At 40.1% G+C, this 13,786-nt stretch overlaps 1 protein-coding gene across 1 annotated transcript in view; it reads left to right on the plus strand.

Annotated features, from left to right (window-relative positions):
• The window catches only part of poln (polymerase (DNA directed) nu), a 68,097-nt gene extending 54,903 nt beyond the window's left edge, over positions 1-13,194 (plus strand). Inside the window, exons 18-23 of the mRNA XM_072688050.1 lie at positions 373-504; positions 7,186-7,296; positions 9,241-9,319; positions 12,087-12,154; positions 12,266-12,327; positions 12,571-13,194. Coding sequence (XP_072544151.1) covers positions 373-504; positions 7,186-7,296; positions 9,241-9,319; positions 12,087-12,154; positions 12,266-12,327; positions 12,571-12,663 — 545 coding nt within the window. The 3' untranslated portion in view covers positions 12,664-13,194. The remainder of the gene's footprint in view (positions 1-372; positions 505-7,185; positions 7,297-9,240; positions 9,320-12,086; positions 12,155-12,265; positions 12,328-12,570) is intronic.
• The last annotated feature ends 592 nt before the right edge of the window (positions 13,195-13,786 follow it).

A 13,786-nucleotide genomic window follows, 5' to 3' on the forward strand; every position in this document is an offset into this window, starting at 1 on the left:
TTAGGAGTTTGAATTCAATCCAGTCATGAGATCAGAGATGTACCCTCCTGCTGGAACCCCCTCTGAGCTGTCTGAGTGCATTGGGAGTGCGTGGCAGCTCACAGCAGCGGACCACTGGCAGCGCGAGCAGTAATAATAGCTCTGTAATACTGCCCCTCAGAGTGGGTGATGTGTCAGCGTACTCACTGTAGTAGTGGTTGTAGCCATAGCAACATGCAGAGACAAAGATTCTCACCCTCGCACCATTTTCTCTGTTTCTCACTCGCACTCTGTCAACATTTACTCTCTCCCTTTATTTATTGTGTATTTATTCTCTCTCTCTTGCAAACAGTCACAAGGCGACTCTACCAAATCCTGTGTGTTTTTCTGCAGGGAAGGAGCGTCTGTCTGGTATATTGGGTGTGAGTTCTGAGGAGGCCAGCCGATTTCAGGACACTTTCCTTCAAACCTACAAGGAGGTGCAGACCTTCATCCAGCGCACTGTGCAGTACTGCCACAAACACGGTGTGTCTGTTTTATTCCTTGCGTTGAGTTTGGAGAAAACTAGAAAACTAGCAAAATTCTTTGCTTAAGTGTAGTCAATCAGCCAAGACATGTTTAGAGTCTGTAGTCAACAGAGTTAGTTTGCGCTGGAGGTACAAGACCGATCGTGATAACAAGTAGATAACCTGAAACCTTGCTGTAACAAATCAGCCTTGGATATGATCTGTTGTATAGATAACAAGGTCCTCAATACAGTGTAATTAATATTGCTTAACAGCTTGATATGGTTTAAATTGAGACCAGTACATAGAGAAGGGTGGGTGTGTTTGTGTGTTTGTGTTTGTGTTTGTGTGTGTGTGTGTGTGTGTGTGTGTGTGTGTGTATGTGTGTATGTATGTGGGCTCTCCAAGGAAGGAAGACAAAGGGATGTGCTCTGCCTGCAGGATTAAGACAAACTGCCGATCTTCAATACCTCTGGGAGCTTCCCAAAGAGGACGCTCAATACATTCACCAAAATGCCAGCACAGCTAAGTGTGCAGCGTAGCACTGCGGACCAGACTCTGCATACACACAACACCCTCAGTGCTGACTGAAAAACAGTTACACACAAACACACACACACACATGCTTGTCCTTTGCAGTCATGCTGATACAGGCATGTTCTGTCCTCTGAACTTTAAAAAAAACACATCATGATCACTCTTAGCAAAAAGTGTTCAATATAGTAGCGAGAAAAAGTTCCTTCATTTCTAACAAAGAAGCAATTACCCAATTCACTATTTCTCCATCATGGAGAAGCATTTAGTAAGGTAGATGATTTAAACATTTAGTTGGGCCTTTGAGTCGTCATGGTTCTTTATGCAACTGTTGCTTTTGGTACAGAACCTTTGAAGGATGCATATTATCTGTATTATCAGCTGTTGTGGTTCCATTCTTCAGATTTTCACAATATTATAGATATTGCAACAAATATCATTACACAATACAGTTTATTCTTTTTGTGAGATATAAATGCACTGACACCCAAGGATTCAGGATACCTAACCTTAAAACAAAAAATAATCAAAATATCACATTTTCTTTGCCAGTTTTAAAGTTTGTAAACTGCTCAATATTGTAGCTAAACTTTATTCTATAAACATGAAGGAACTCCTGGCAAATCTGTGAATAAAGCCAAACCACACACCTTTTAACCTCTTGGTATGATGTCACCTCCCATACTCACTTTGAGCCCAACTATTTTAGTGTGACCTTTTAACACTATTTTGGCGGGGGGGAATGCTGCTTGTCATACCAAATATACACCAGTGTCATGCTTTGTCACACTTGGAGACAGAGGCGGACGTACTCGCTGGATATCAAACCACAAAACCGACATGAACGCATGCACAAGACCAGACAAGGCACGACTAAAACAAAGGGGTACTTATACAGAGGATAACGAGGAACACCTGGGAGTAAGGGGGCATGGTTACAAAGGAGACACTGGTGGAAACACTAATGGACAGGCAAGACACAAACAGAGCCATGTGCTTAGGAGCACATGGCAACACAAAACAGAGGCAGACATGACAGAACAGGGGCAGACATAACAGCCAGGCATTAACAAATAGGTTGTTTTCCTCTTAGTTTTATTACTTAAATTATTATATTACGTATTTGAAAACTTGAAAAGGTACTAGTTTAAAAATTGTATTACTTATATGAAACTTTAAAAGAAGGTCAAGATTTCACTTTTAAAGTTAATTACTTGGTAAAGTAACACTATATTTTGAGTGGTCCTTTGTAGCTGATTAATAAACCCTAACCATAATCTTAACCGTAACCTCAACCCAAAACCTAAACATAACTCTCACCCTGGCCCTAACCTTAAAATTAACCTTAACCTTAACATCAACCCAAAACCTAATCCTTAATCTGACCTCAAGCCAAAACCTAATCCTAACTCTGACCCTGGCCCCTTAATCACAGCCTAATCCAGTTAAGCTCCAGTTACAGAGTGGAGTCAGCAGCTGGTCTGCAACAGCTAGTTGAGGATGTTGAGATGGTCTATATTAGACCTGTTAGATGATCAGTGATTTCTCAGGTGAACATCTACAGATCTGAACATGGACTCTCCAAATAAAATAAAGAACAGCTGAATTTAATAAAAGTCTAATAATAATCTACTGAATGTTCAGATGCTGCTACGTCACTGATATGTTGATCTGATGAGTGTTTTTCATAGAAAAAGGAACACTCCAAATTGTGTCACTGAAAACTTTAAAAGGCAGAAATTAGTTTTCATTTAGTTTTGGAGTAACAGTAAAAATCTAAACTTTACACATATTCATATATGTAACGTTTAGATTTTTACTGTTACATAACAGAGGCATAACCTTTTATGACCTATGTTCTATCTCATTAAAGGCATCTGACCCCAGAAACAGAATTTAGAGGTTTCTGAAGGAAATCAGTAATGTGCTGAGTAAGGTGATGCAGTTTCTACATTACACAGTCAATACTACAAATATCGACTGGCACTGCATCACCTGAGGCAGCCACTCGCCCCTGCTGGCCTACAGTCTGCAGTGTGTTTAAGAGGGCTCCACCCCAGGCTCCTGAGGGAGATATAGGCAGAAAGAAATAGAGACCTGCTCTGAGCTAAGCTTTCCTGAGACAGATCTTGAACGCCAGCAGTGATGCCTCAATTCGGCTTGTCTCCGCAGTGATTAGAGGTACTCGGATTTATTGGTCTGTGGTGTCTGGGTGTTTGCAGCTGCTGAAACTTCAGAAATGGATCTAAATTCTTTAGTATAAATCAACTTCTGCCTCACCCAAAGCTTAGCTCAGCCTCACAGATTGCCCACACATTGCTTCAGGCAGCCGGATTGATCTAAAGTAGTTGTTACAGTAGCATTTGGATATTCTAACGTGTTATATTGCAGTGAATAAAAAACACCTGAAAGCTTTATAATTTGTTTTTTATGTAGCTGATCAATCATTTTCTTGGTGTTTTAGGTGTATGCCATTTAACACTACCAGCTGAACAATACCTGCCATACAAATGTCTTTTTTTCACCTATATTTATTTTATTAACACGAGACACTGTGAGCTGCTTGTGCATTCACATAATTTTGTTCCCATTTCAAAGCAAGTGCTGCATCATTTAAAACATTTATTTTGTTTATTCCTAGCTATAAATGCATTATGAATATCAATTTAAGTATCTTGGGTAGTACATAAAGATCTAAAATGCATGAGAAAAACACTCATTCATAATTTCTGATGTAATACACCCTACTAGCAAAAATCGAAGATCAAGAGTGTAAAAGGGATGAGTTTAAGATGAAATGTACTTCAAATATCATTTCAATCTCACAAGCACACACAAAAAAAAAAGATTTATTACAGATCCCACAGCAAAGATGAAACTAGGAGTGGAGCAGACCATGAAACCATAAAATCCAGTAATATAATATAACAGGCCTACCTCTCTCTACTCTCTCTCCACTTCCAGGACCATTATATATGATTTCTTATTTCTTGCAGTAAAATCAAAACTATTGGTCTCCATTGGACACACAATTGGTTTCCATTAGACACAACATGTATATAAAATCAATCAACATAGTTGGGTTCAGAGGAACATACTCTAGCTTAGATTCTCGTCTAGATTCTCTACAGCCATGAGTCTCGTTTGATGAGCACAGTAGGATCCTATCCCCTAAACAGTGATCTTCAGCAGGAAAAGCAGAAAGCCGAAAACAAAAAAAATACCTCAATTACCTCAATTACACAATTATGAATTTTCAGGGCCTAACAAGCAGGTCACATTGATGCAGCAAAGACAACAATGGTTCTACCCTCAATTTTAGCCTGCCACAGACAATGGTGGCAAGGAAAACACATTACGTTTAATGGACCAAACCTTGAGAGGACCCAGGCTCAAAACAGGGACCCTCATCATCTTTGGGGCAATACTGGAAAAGTAAAGTAATTAGTAATTAGAAAGCACAAAAACACCATAGGCTATTAATTAGTGGTCTTCATAGGCTAACAAAACAGCAGAAAAGTCTCAATTTGAACTAGTCAGGAACTACTTGTGGAGATGTTTACAAGGGGGCAATTTGAGAGGGCCCAGAATAACAATGAATAACAAAAAGGAAGCCCTCCTCCTTGTGACAATATTTAGATGTGTTCCTGTTTTAATTTTTATGTATTAAAGTTTCCATGTTAGAAAAGGAAATTTAAAAAGTAAATGAACACAAGAAACCGATATCTCTGATTACGCTCTTTAAATAAAAGTAAATACTACAATTACTATGCCTGTCCCTAACAGCTAGATGCTGACATAAGAGGAAGCATAATTGTCACATCTAATCATTGTCATAACTCATTGACTTGTGTGTGCATAATAATGAAGTTACATTACCATCATGAAGCTGGTGTGATCCGCATTGGAGATTTCAGTAATCCAGTGCTTTATTCATAAAGCATTTGCATAAAGTTATAGATGAGTATCAAATGTAGGTTCAATTACAGTCTCTTACTTTGCTCATTAATGTTCATTAATGCTGTTTCAGAGCGGCACATCAGTACCTCATTTACAGCAGGTTTATTGGTCTTCTTCAGTGCTTTGTGTAGGGAAAAGTCATGTTGTCTCTCAGCCTGCAGCACCCTTCTGTTTCATCTAACTCATAAATACCACTCACGCATACACACTTTGATATTGAAATGAAGGCCCTGCAGTAGCTGAGTGATATGTAGTAGTATTGCTGAGAATCCCCATGGTAGCCAGTGAGAACAGCTGCAATGCCTTTACTTGAACTGCTCACTTACTCATAGGGATGAAGATGTACCGGAATAGAAGTGAATTCTGGTGTAAGATTGTCCCATGATATGGATCTTGCCATATTGGGATAAACCTGAATATGCTAAATGACAAACATTATATTTTGTCCTAGACAAAATTTTAAACATATTAACAACCTTATTAAATCAGCAGAGAGTATACATACACAATTAAACATTAACAGAATATTTGTGTTGTGGGATAGATTTCCTGTTTATTACACTTCTGTTGGATAAAATAGCATCACTTACACACAATGTAAAGTGTTTAGTACACTTTTTTTAAAACCTTGGCATTTCTACTGGTCCATTAATTATGAAATTGTGGAGAAAAGATTAATCAATTTTGCGCAACAGTAACGGTATGCATGATGTCATATATACTATATCCAATTGTTTGTAGACACCCCTTCTAATGAATGCATTCGTCTATTTCAAGCTGCACCCATTGCTGACACAGATGTGCAAATGTGCACACACAGCTTGTCTAGTCTCTGTAGAGAAGTACTGCCCATAGAATAGGATTCCCTGGAGCAGATAAACATGAACCTATTGGCACCATGCATGATGGCAGAGGTGGGCTAGAGAGATATAAATCCCCCAGCATTGAGCTGTGGAGCAGTGGAACTGTGTTCTCTGGAATGATGGATGGTGCTCCATCCAGTACGTTTGGGATGAGTTTTAGAGTTGGGGGTGAGGTGAGGTGGTGATCATCCAACATCCTGACCTTACTTATGCTCTTGTCGCTGAATGCAATCAGATCCTCACAGCAATGCTCTAGAATCTAGAAAAAAGGCCTTTCTCTGGACAGTAGAGACAGTTGCTCCAACAAACTCTTTTAAATACCCTTGATTTTAGAAGAAAGAATCAGTGAGCAGGTGTCCCAATACTTTTGTCCATATAGTGTACTAAGCAGAAAACACCCTTATAGCCCCCCACACACACACACTACATACAAACACCACCACATGCAAACCACACCATTGTTTAAACTATTTTAAACTATTTATTTAACCCCTTAAACTACAAGCACCCATAAGTGGCTCTGTAGTGATTCAATAATAACATGACATAACAATGAATTATTACAGAATACCCACTAAATGTAATTAAATTAATGTGTTGTGTGTATGTTTACAGCTTTAAACACTTAATAATAATGATATATGGTATGTATATATATATATATATATATATATATATATATATATATATATATATATATATATATATATATATATATATATACATATATTACAGGGAGAGAGGGGGGGTGCAATGTTAGTTTTTTCCAATATCGTGCAGCCCTGATTAAAATGCACGTGCCATCACATTGGATCACATCTAAGAGCTTTCACTCACGTGCACATACGTGAAAACACAAAAGCTTACCAATACAATACATTCCTGTCTGTGTGTCATTGTTACCCATTTGCCCACTGTTTTCAGTACCTCACAACCACACACACACACAAACACACACACACACACACACACACACACACACACACACACACACACACACACAAACACACTGCACATTAGCCAGGCACATTCCTCGTGGCAGTATTACGTGTCTGTTAGTGTATCAGTGTCTTTGTGGTGTGTAGCTGCTGGCGTCTCTTTGCTTCTGGGAAAGAGATTTGTCCGAGTGCGGAGCTCGGGCTGACACTGGGCTTTTGGAGCGGGGCTTTAGCTGTAAAGCCGAACCTTTTGTCCAGTCTAACCCAGGAATGCACCGCTAAGGGCGATTCTGAGGGCCGACGTGTGTGTAAGGGTGTGACTGGGTTTGGGAAAGACAGACTGTGAGGGAGAGATTATGTAAGAGTGAATGAGATTGTATGTGTGTGTGCTATGTCTGCTTCCAGGTTATGTAAAGTCCATAATGGGTCGGCGCCGTTCACTCCCTCATGTTCACTCAACTGACTGGGGCATCCGGAACCAGGCAGAGAGACAGGCTGTCAACTTTGTAGTGCAAGGTAGTGTGTGGCCTAAAATTCAGTGGAAGTCAGTATATTGGAGCATTTCTATTGGTCCAATCATCATGAAATTTTCAACACAAATGGAGATACAAGGTTTTATATTTTCTATAACTGTGCCAACTGCAGACTGAGATTTAGAATACCAGTCAGTCATATTTGACTTAATAAGCATATATACGTTTGTTGTCCACTTGCAGGCATCCTCATGGACACTCAGTCGCAACTTGTGTTTTTAGATAGTGACTGGTGCCAGACCAGTTTCTGCAGCAACATTAACATTGTAGACCCTAAAAAATGTACACAACAAAGACTATGTGGACACTGCACAAATGTCGGTCAAGGAAACCCCTTTCCAGGTGGCCCATGATGCTGGAACACTTCAAACGCAGTGTCCTGTACCACAGGCAGGCAGTGGGCACCTGGCCACTCAATAAGCCAGTTGAATCCTGTCTACCAGCCAGTGTGAAAGCCTCTGTTTTGAAAACGAGAAGCCCTGCTTTGCATCAGAAAGCATACGAACAGCTGGTCAGTTTCACGCACCCTTTGCAGTAGCGCCAACTCTGCAGTCTGGATTCGGACTGATCAGTGTATGCTGCAAGATCAATAGACTGAGTGATGAATCAGTTTGGAGAAAGCAATTTGGGCAAGGCTGTTGGGTTAAATCTTAACATCACATAAGAATTATTCCAACCTGGAGACTGGAGAACCAACACAGGCAGAGCAAGAGGAAGCCCCATTTTTAATGACAGCCGCCCACTCCAAAAATTCAGTGTCCTGGGCCAGCGTTGACATCACACAATGCATGCACAGATCAGCCAGAGCTTTGCAAAAAATATTCCAGGCCAGTGCAGGATGGGCATAAATCATGGTTGTCATCTGGTTTCTGGGTGTTCTGGGTCATTGTGTACTACCATCAGAAAGGGTGTTAGTACCCTGAGTGGTCCAGCGGAATAAGTCATAACTATGACCAGAGGATCCCTAGTACAAATCCCGGTCATGCTGATAGCTATTGGCAGCCAGGGCCCTGAGAGAGCACAATTTGGCCTTGCTCTGTTCAGGGTGGGTAGATGGCACTTTCTCCCCACATCACTCCATTGCAATGCAGGCTGGCACTGGCTGACATTGCATCCGTGGTAGAAAAAAAAAATAGCTGTCGGGCATGTAGAGCAGGAAAGAAACAATAGGATCCAAGATTCATTGACATTAATACAAGCTATTGCTTTCATAGCCAAGATGGCGAGTTAGCTGAGTGGCCAAGCCGTATTAGGCCATATAAGTAGCAGGGTGTGCTTGTTGGCCCAGTGGCTGGTGGCTGAGCAGAGGGTATACAATAGGTAACAATGACATCCAGTGTGCGTGTCTGTACTGAGACAGGTTGTGGAGCAGTGGAACTGATGGTGCTCCATTGAATTCTTTTGGGATGGGTTGTGGAGTTGGGAATGAGGTTGGGTGGTGATCATCCAACTTCCTGACCTCACTGATGCTCTTGTCGCGGAATGTAATCTCAGCGGTTAGAGCGCCGGGATATCGATAACAGGGTTGTGGGTTCGATTCCCGGGCTCGGCAAGCTGCCACTGTTGGGCCCTTGAGCAAGGCCCTTAACCCTCTCTGCTCCCCGGGCGCTGGAGTTGGCTGCCCACCGCTCTGGGTGTGTGTGTGTACTCACTGCCCCTAACACGTGTGTGAGTGTGTGTTCACTACCAGATGGGTTAAATGCGGAGGACACATTTCGCTGTACAGTCCACACTGTACAGTGACGAATACGTGCACCTTTATCCTTTACCTTTTTTTAATCAAATCCTCACAGCAGTGCTCCATAATCTAAGGTGCTGTATTACTAAAGTTTATTAGTATTAATAGCAGCATTAGTAGCAGTAGTAACTGTTCCTCACCAAATGATTGTGTCTGCATATTCATGTTGCATGTTCTTGTGTTACTCAGGTTCTGCTGCCGACCTCTGTAAGATGGCCATGATACAAATCTGCTCACACGTGTCTTCTTCTGCCACTCTCACTGCCCGGTAAGACCTGCCATCCTACGATTTATCCATCCGATCCATCAGCCAATCACTTATCTAATTATTTATCATTATACTTTATCTTCCTATCTACCCATCTGCCTTTCCATTCACTCCAGGCCCATCTATCCATCCATTTATCATGCTGTCAGTCTGTACTTTGTTATATTTAGCTCAAGCTGACTCCCAACCCAGTGTAGGAGAGTTAAAAGGCTATCTGCCTTTTACCTCCCACTCTACATCTCCATCCTCCCTTTCTTTTATTGTTAGCCAAAGCATCTGTTCTGTGCTCCCACTACCCATGTCTCCACTTTCTCTTTCACCCCTCAATGTGAACCGCTCAATTAAGAGCAGCGTAGCCTGCGAGATCAAATTCATTTTCTTAACATCATTTCTTCCATCACTCGCACCCTCCCTCCCGGAGCACCCTCAGACACTGTGTCTGCGTTAGATGGCTTTCAACATCTTATTCATGACCCACAGAGCTGCTTCCCAAGCTGAGTGCACTGCAGGACCCTTTGATCTCATCATATTTATAGTTGCAATCTGGTTGGCACCGTGGCCACAGTCCAGTTATTGGATTTTGAATTGATATCAGTGGTCTAATTCAATCAGTTGTATTGCCTTTTAGATATTTTTCTTTATTATGTTTACCTCACTTGGTGTAAATATGATTTTGTAAAGGTGACTTAAGATGCATGTTCCTTTTGAAGGGTCGTCTGTTGAAGATTATTAATGAGGCATTATGGGGTTATTATTATAATTGCATTACATTTAATTGTATTGTAAACCAAAATAACTATACATGTACAGGCATGTGGAAATATTAGGAGACCTCTTTTGTCTTTTACATATAACGAAAAAACATGGATATTTGATCTTCATTTGAACAATATTGAGAGATGGAGGTAATATAACTAAACACCAACAAAACAATAAAACCACTTTTTGACACTACTCACAAAAAATCTAGAGTAAACCAACCTGTGGGCCTGTTTACACCTGGCATTAACCTGCATGTTGTATCCATATAGTATTTGGATCTACTTTGACTGTAATCTGTTTACATTTGTTATTAAAATGCACCTCCAGTGTGACCAGTGTGACTTTCTTGTGTAAAAAGCACACCAGCGTTTACATCATTTTCATTTTACTTCCTATAAACGTCCTGCTCCGGGAGACTGTGAACAGTTTAGAGGAATTTCTAGAGGAGGTTCTAAAACACGGTGGAACAATAGATGGTTCTCGCATTCCTTTAATGGCTCCATTAGAAAATGAGACAGATATTTAAACCACAAGGGAACACATCAGTGGTGTCATTAGGCATGATTTCTGCTGTACCTTACTAAACTCATGGTGGTCAAGTCAGTTTCTTAAAACTGGAACTGCAGCACACGCAACGCAAATTCACGGTAGGCACTACATTTCCCATAATGCCCCAAATGTCTTTCCAAACCTGTAAAACTAGCAGTCAGAGCCAGTTCAGGCACGCAACAGACAAGGTATGATGATAGCTCATAGATGTATGTTTTGGATAATAGACACTTATAACTGTATAACCTACCAAAATTACATATTAGGCCACTGAGACAAAGGCATTAATTAAACTCCCATAGGCATCATTTATGTTAGCATTGACTTTATTTATGCTAGCTGGTAAAAGAGGCATAGTTTCTAAAAGCCCCCTTTCACCTATACTCTGCTACCAAACTCAGCTCTGCTTCTGTTCTGTTTTTAGTTGCCAGTGAATTTCTTATCACAGAGTTGACTTGTGTTTAAATATAGGTTACATATTTATGAATTTTTCAAAGTTATTTATTAGGTATTTATTTATTAATTGCATTTCAACTTTAATGGTTTTGGCAGCTTTGATTAAAATTGTTCATACTTTTCGTAAAGAATCTGCTGTTTGTTGGTGAATGATATGCCAGACATGGAAAAATAGGATCAGTTAATAAAATGTATATTAAATAATAAAATAAATAAAAAATAATATTGTTTATTGTTTTGGATAATAGACACTTATAACTGTATAACCTACCAAAATTACATATTAGGCCACTGAGACAAAGGCATTAATCAAACTCCCATAGGCATCATTTATTTTAGCATTGACTTTATTTATGCTAGCTGGTAAAAGAGGCATAGCTTCTAAAAGGAGCACTGTGATCTTGCCAAAATAACAGTAAGCTAGTCCTTTTAAATGTATGTGTTATCTAGCTAAGAAAAATTGATGAGAAAAGACAAAAATCACAATTCCATGTGTAGTTTTACAGGAAATGTTTTATGCTTGTGTGTGACCGTAATATTACTAATATAATAACAATAGTTATGTTATTACTAACATTATCATTAACATTAATATTAACTAGTAATATTATTAGGCAAGCAGAAGGGTGCAGCTGTGCCCCTGTGCCCTACATTTTGTGTGTGCCCAACTACTACAACGAGTAGTTCTGATCTGTCTGTTTTTAAATATTTCCTCACAAGAAAATTGCATTTGTTTACATTTTAAAAATTATTTGCCATTTCTTAGTATTTAGTTATGGCACCTCTATCTCACAGTATTGTTCATCGATCGATCGATGATCTGTTTAAATGTGTTAAATAAGAAAAAGCTTGTCATGGGGCGTCCTGACTTTCACATGACTGTACCTTCTCCAGCGTCTAAGGCGACCAATTCATTGACTGTTCTCTATGGAATCTGTATAAGGGGCAACTGATTTGAACTGAACTGAACTGAGCAGTGTGTTTCACTATATGTGGTCAGGCTGGTCGCTCAGATCCATGATGAGCTGCTTTTTGAGGTAGAGGACTCTCAGGTGGAGGACTTTGCGGGTGAGCACTAAACACGCTTCTTCCTGTTTGTTTAGAGTGGGCAAAGCGTGTATCTCTGGGACATTGTCTTATGATGATGATTGTATGTGTCTGCTTTTCTGTTTGAAACAGTGTTGGTGAAGAAAACAATGGAGTCTCTTCAGCACATTGACTGTCTTAGAGTCAGCCTAACTGTGAGTAACTAAGATAGGCCGTTGGCACTAAATCGTTTTTATTAGATTTTTTGGTAGAAAATACAGGTTTACAGGTTTTTAGGTAATACATATACAACATAAAATACACTGTTTTATCTAAAAAAAAAAACCAAATTCAATTATCCAATCTACTGTGTTATATAACTTATACTGCACCATTTGACTGGACTTTAATGAATAATAATGAGTAACAGTGGTCTCATGGTGCTTCTTTGTGTACAGGTGCCTCTGAAGGTTTCTGTATCTAAAGGTCGATCGTGGGGCTCCATGTATGAACTCATCCTCCCCCATGCTGCTCCACACACCTCTCCTTGACCCCCTACATTTCTCCCTCTGTCTGTTCCACTGTGTGCTCATCTTCCGTTCTTCTGAAATATCTCAGTTCTATTTTTGCTCTGTCTTGTTCTGTTCATGCCTTTCTTGTTCCTTCTCCCCATTTCTGTCCATCTATCTCTCTTTTTCTATTTCTCTGAGCTGCAGCCCATCGCCATGGTAACCGGACTGCAGCAGCTTCTCCATCCTTGCCAGCCGTATCCGGGGGCAACCGTAGGAGCAGACTGGATCGCACCAGTTCCTGCTTTTTTTCCTCTCTCTTCTTTTAAGCCCCCTTTCACCTATACTCTGCTACCAAACTCAGCTCTGCTTCTGTTCTGTTTTTAGTTGCCAGTGAATTTCTTATCACAGAGTTGACTTGTGTTTAAATATAGGTTACATATTTATGAATTTTTCTTAGTTATTTATTAATTGCATTTCAACTTTAATGGTTTTGGCAGCTTTGATTAAAATTGTTCATACTTTTCGCAAAGAATCTGCTGTTTGTTGGTGAATGATATGCCAGACATGGAAAAATAGGATCAGTTAATAAAATGTATATTAAATAATAAAATAAATAAAAAATGCTCTTGTCGCTGAATGCAATCAAATAATCACAGCAATGCTTCCAAAAGCCTTCCCTGGACAGTAGAGTCAGTTACTCCAACAGAAGCAGGACATGCTTAATGAGCAGATATACAAAATACTTGTCCATATAGTGTCCAGCATGTGTAAACCACACACACTACATAAGCTGTACACAAATAAGCTTGTGTGCGTGTGTGTGCGCGTGTGTGTGTGTGTGTGTGTGAGCTCTCTTGCTTTTATAAGGTTGATCTTATTACTCTCTGCTCTTGCCACCTTGTTGCATTCTCAGCTGTTTTGGCCGGATCTCACTTTTTTTTCTTTTTTCTTTTCTTTCTTTCAGTGAACATACACACTGTTCACACACATACAACAGTCGTACTGCCAAGCACACTGACCCAATTTCCTAGTGTCTAGCAAAGGTGTCAGGTCCCCAAAGTCCCTCTTAGTAGGCCCCCTACCAACACACACACACACACACACCACACATTGAGATAAGCCCTCTCATAAGTGTCCCTCAGTAACCGGCCCCATTACCAAT

Source organism: Salminus brasiliensis, chromosome 9 (assembly GCF_030463535.1).
Source record: "Salminus brasiliensis chromosome 9, fSalBra1.hap2, whole genome shotgun sequence".
NCBI lineage: Eukaryota > Metazoa > Chordata > Actinopteri > Characiformes > Bryconidae > Salminus > Salminus brasiliensis.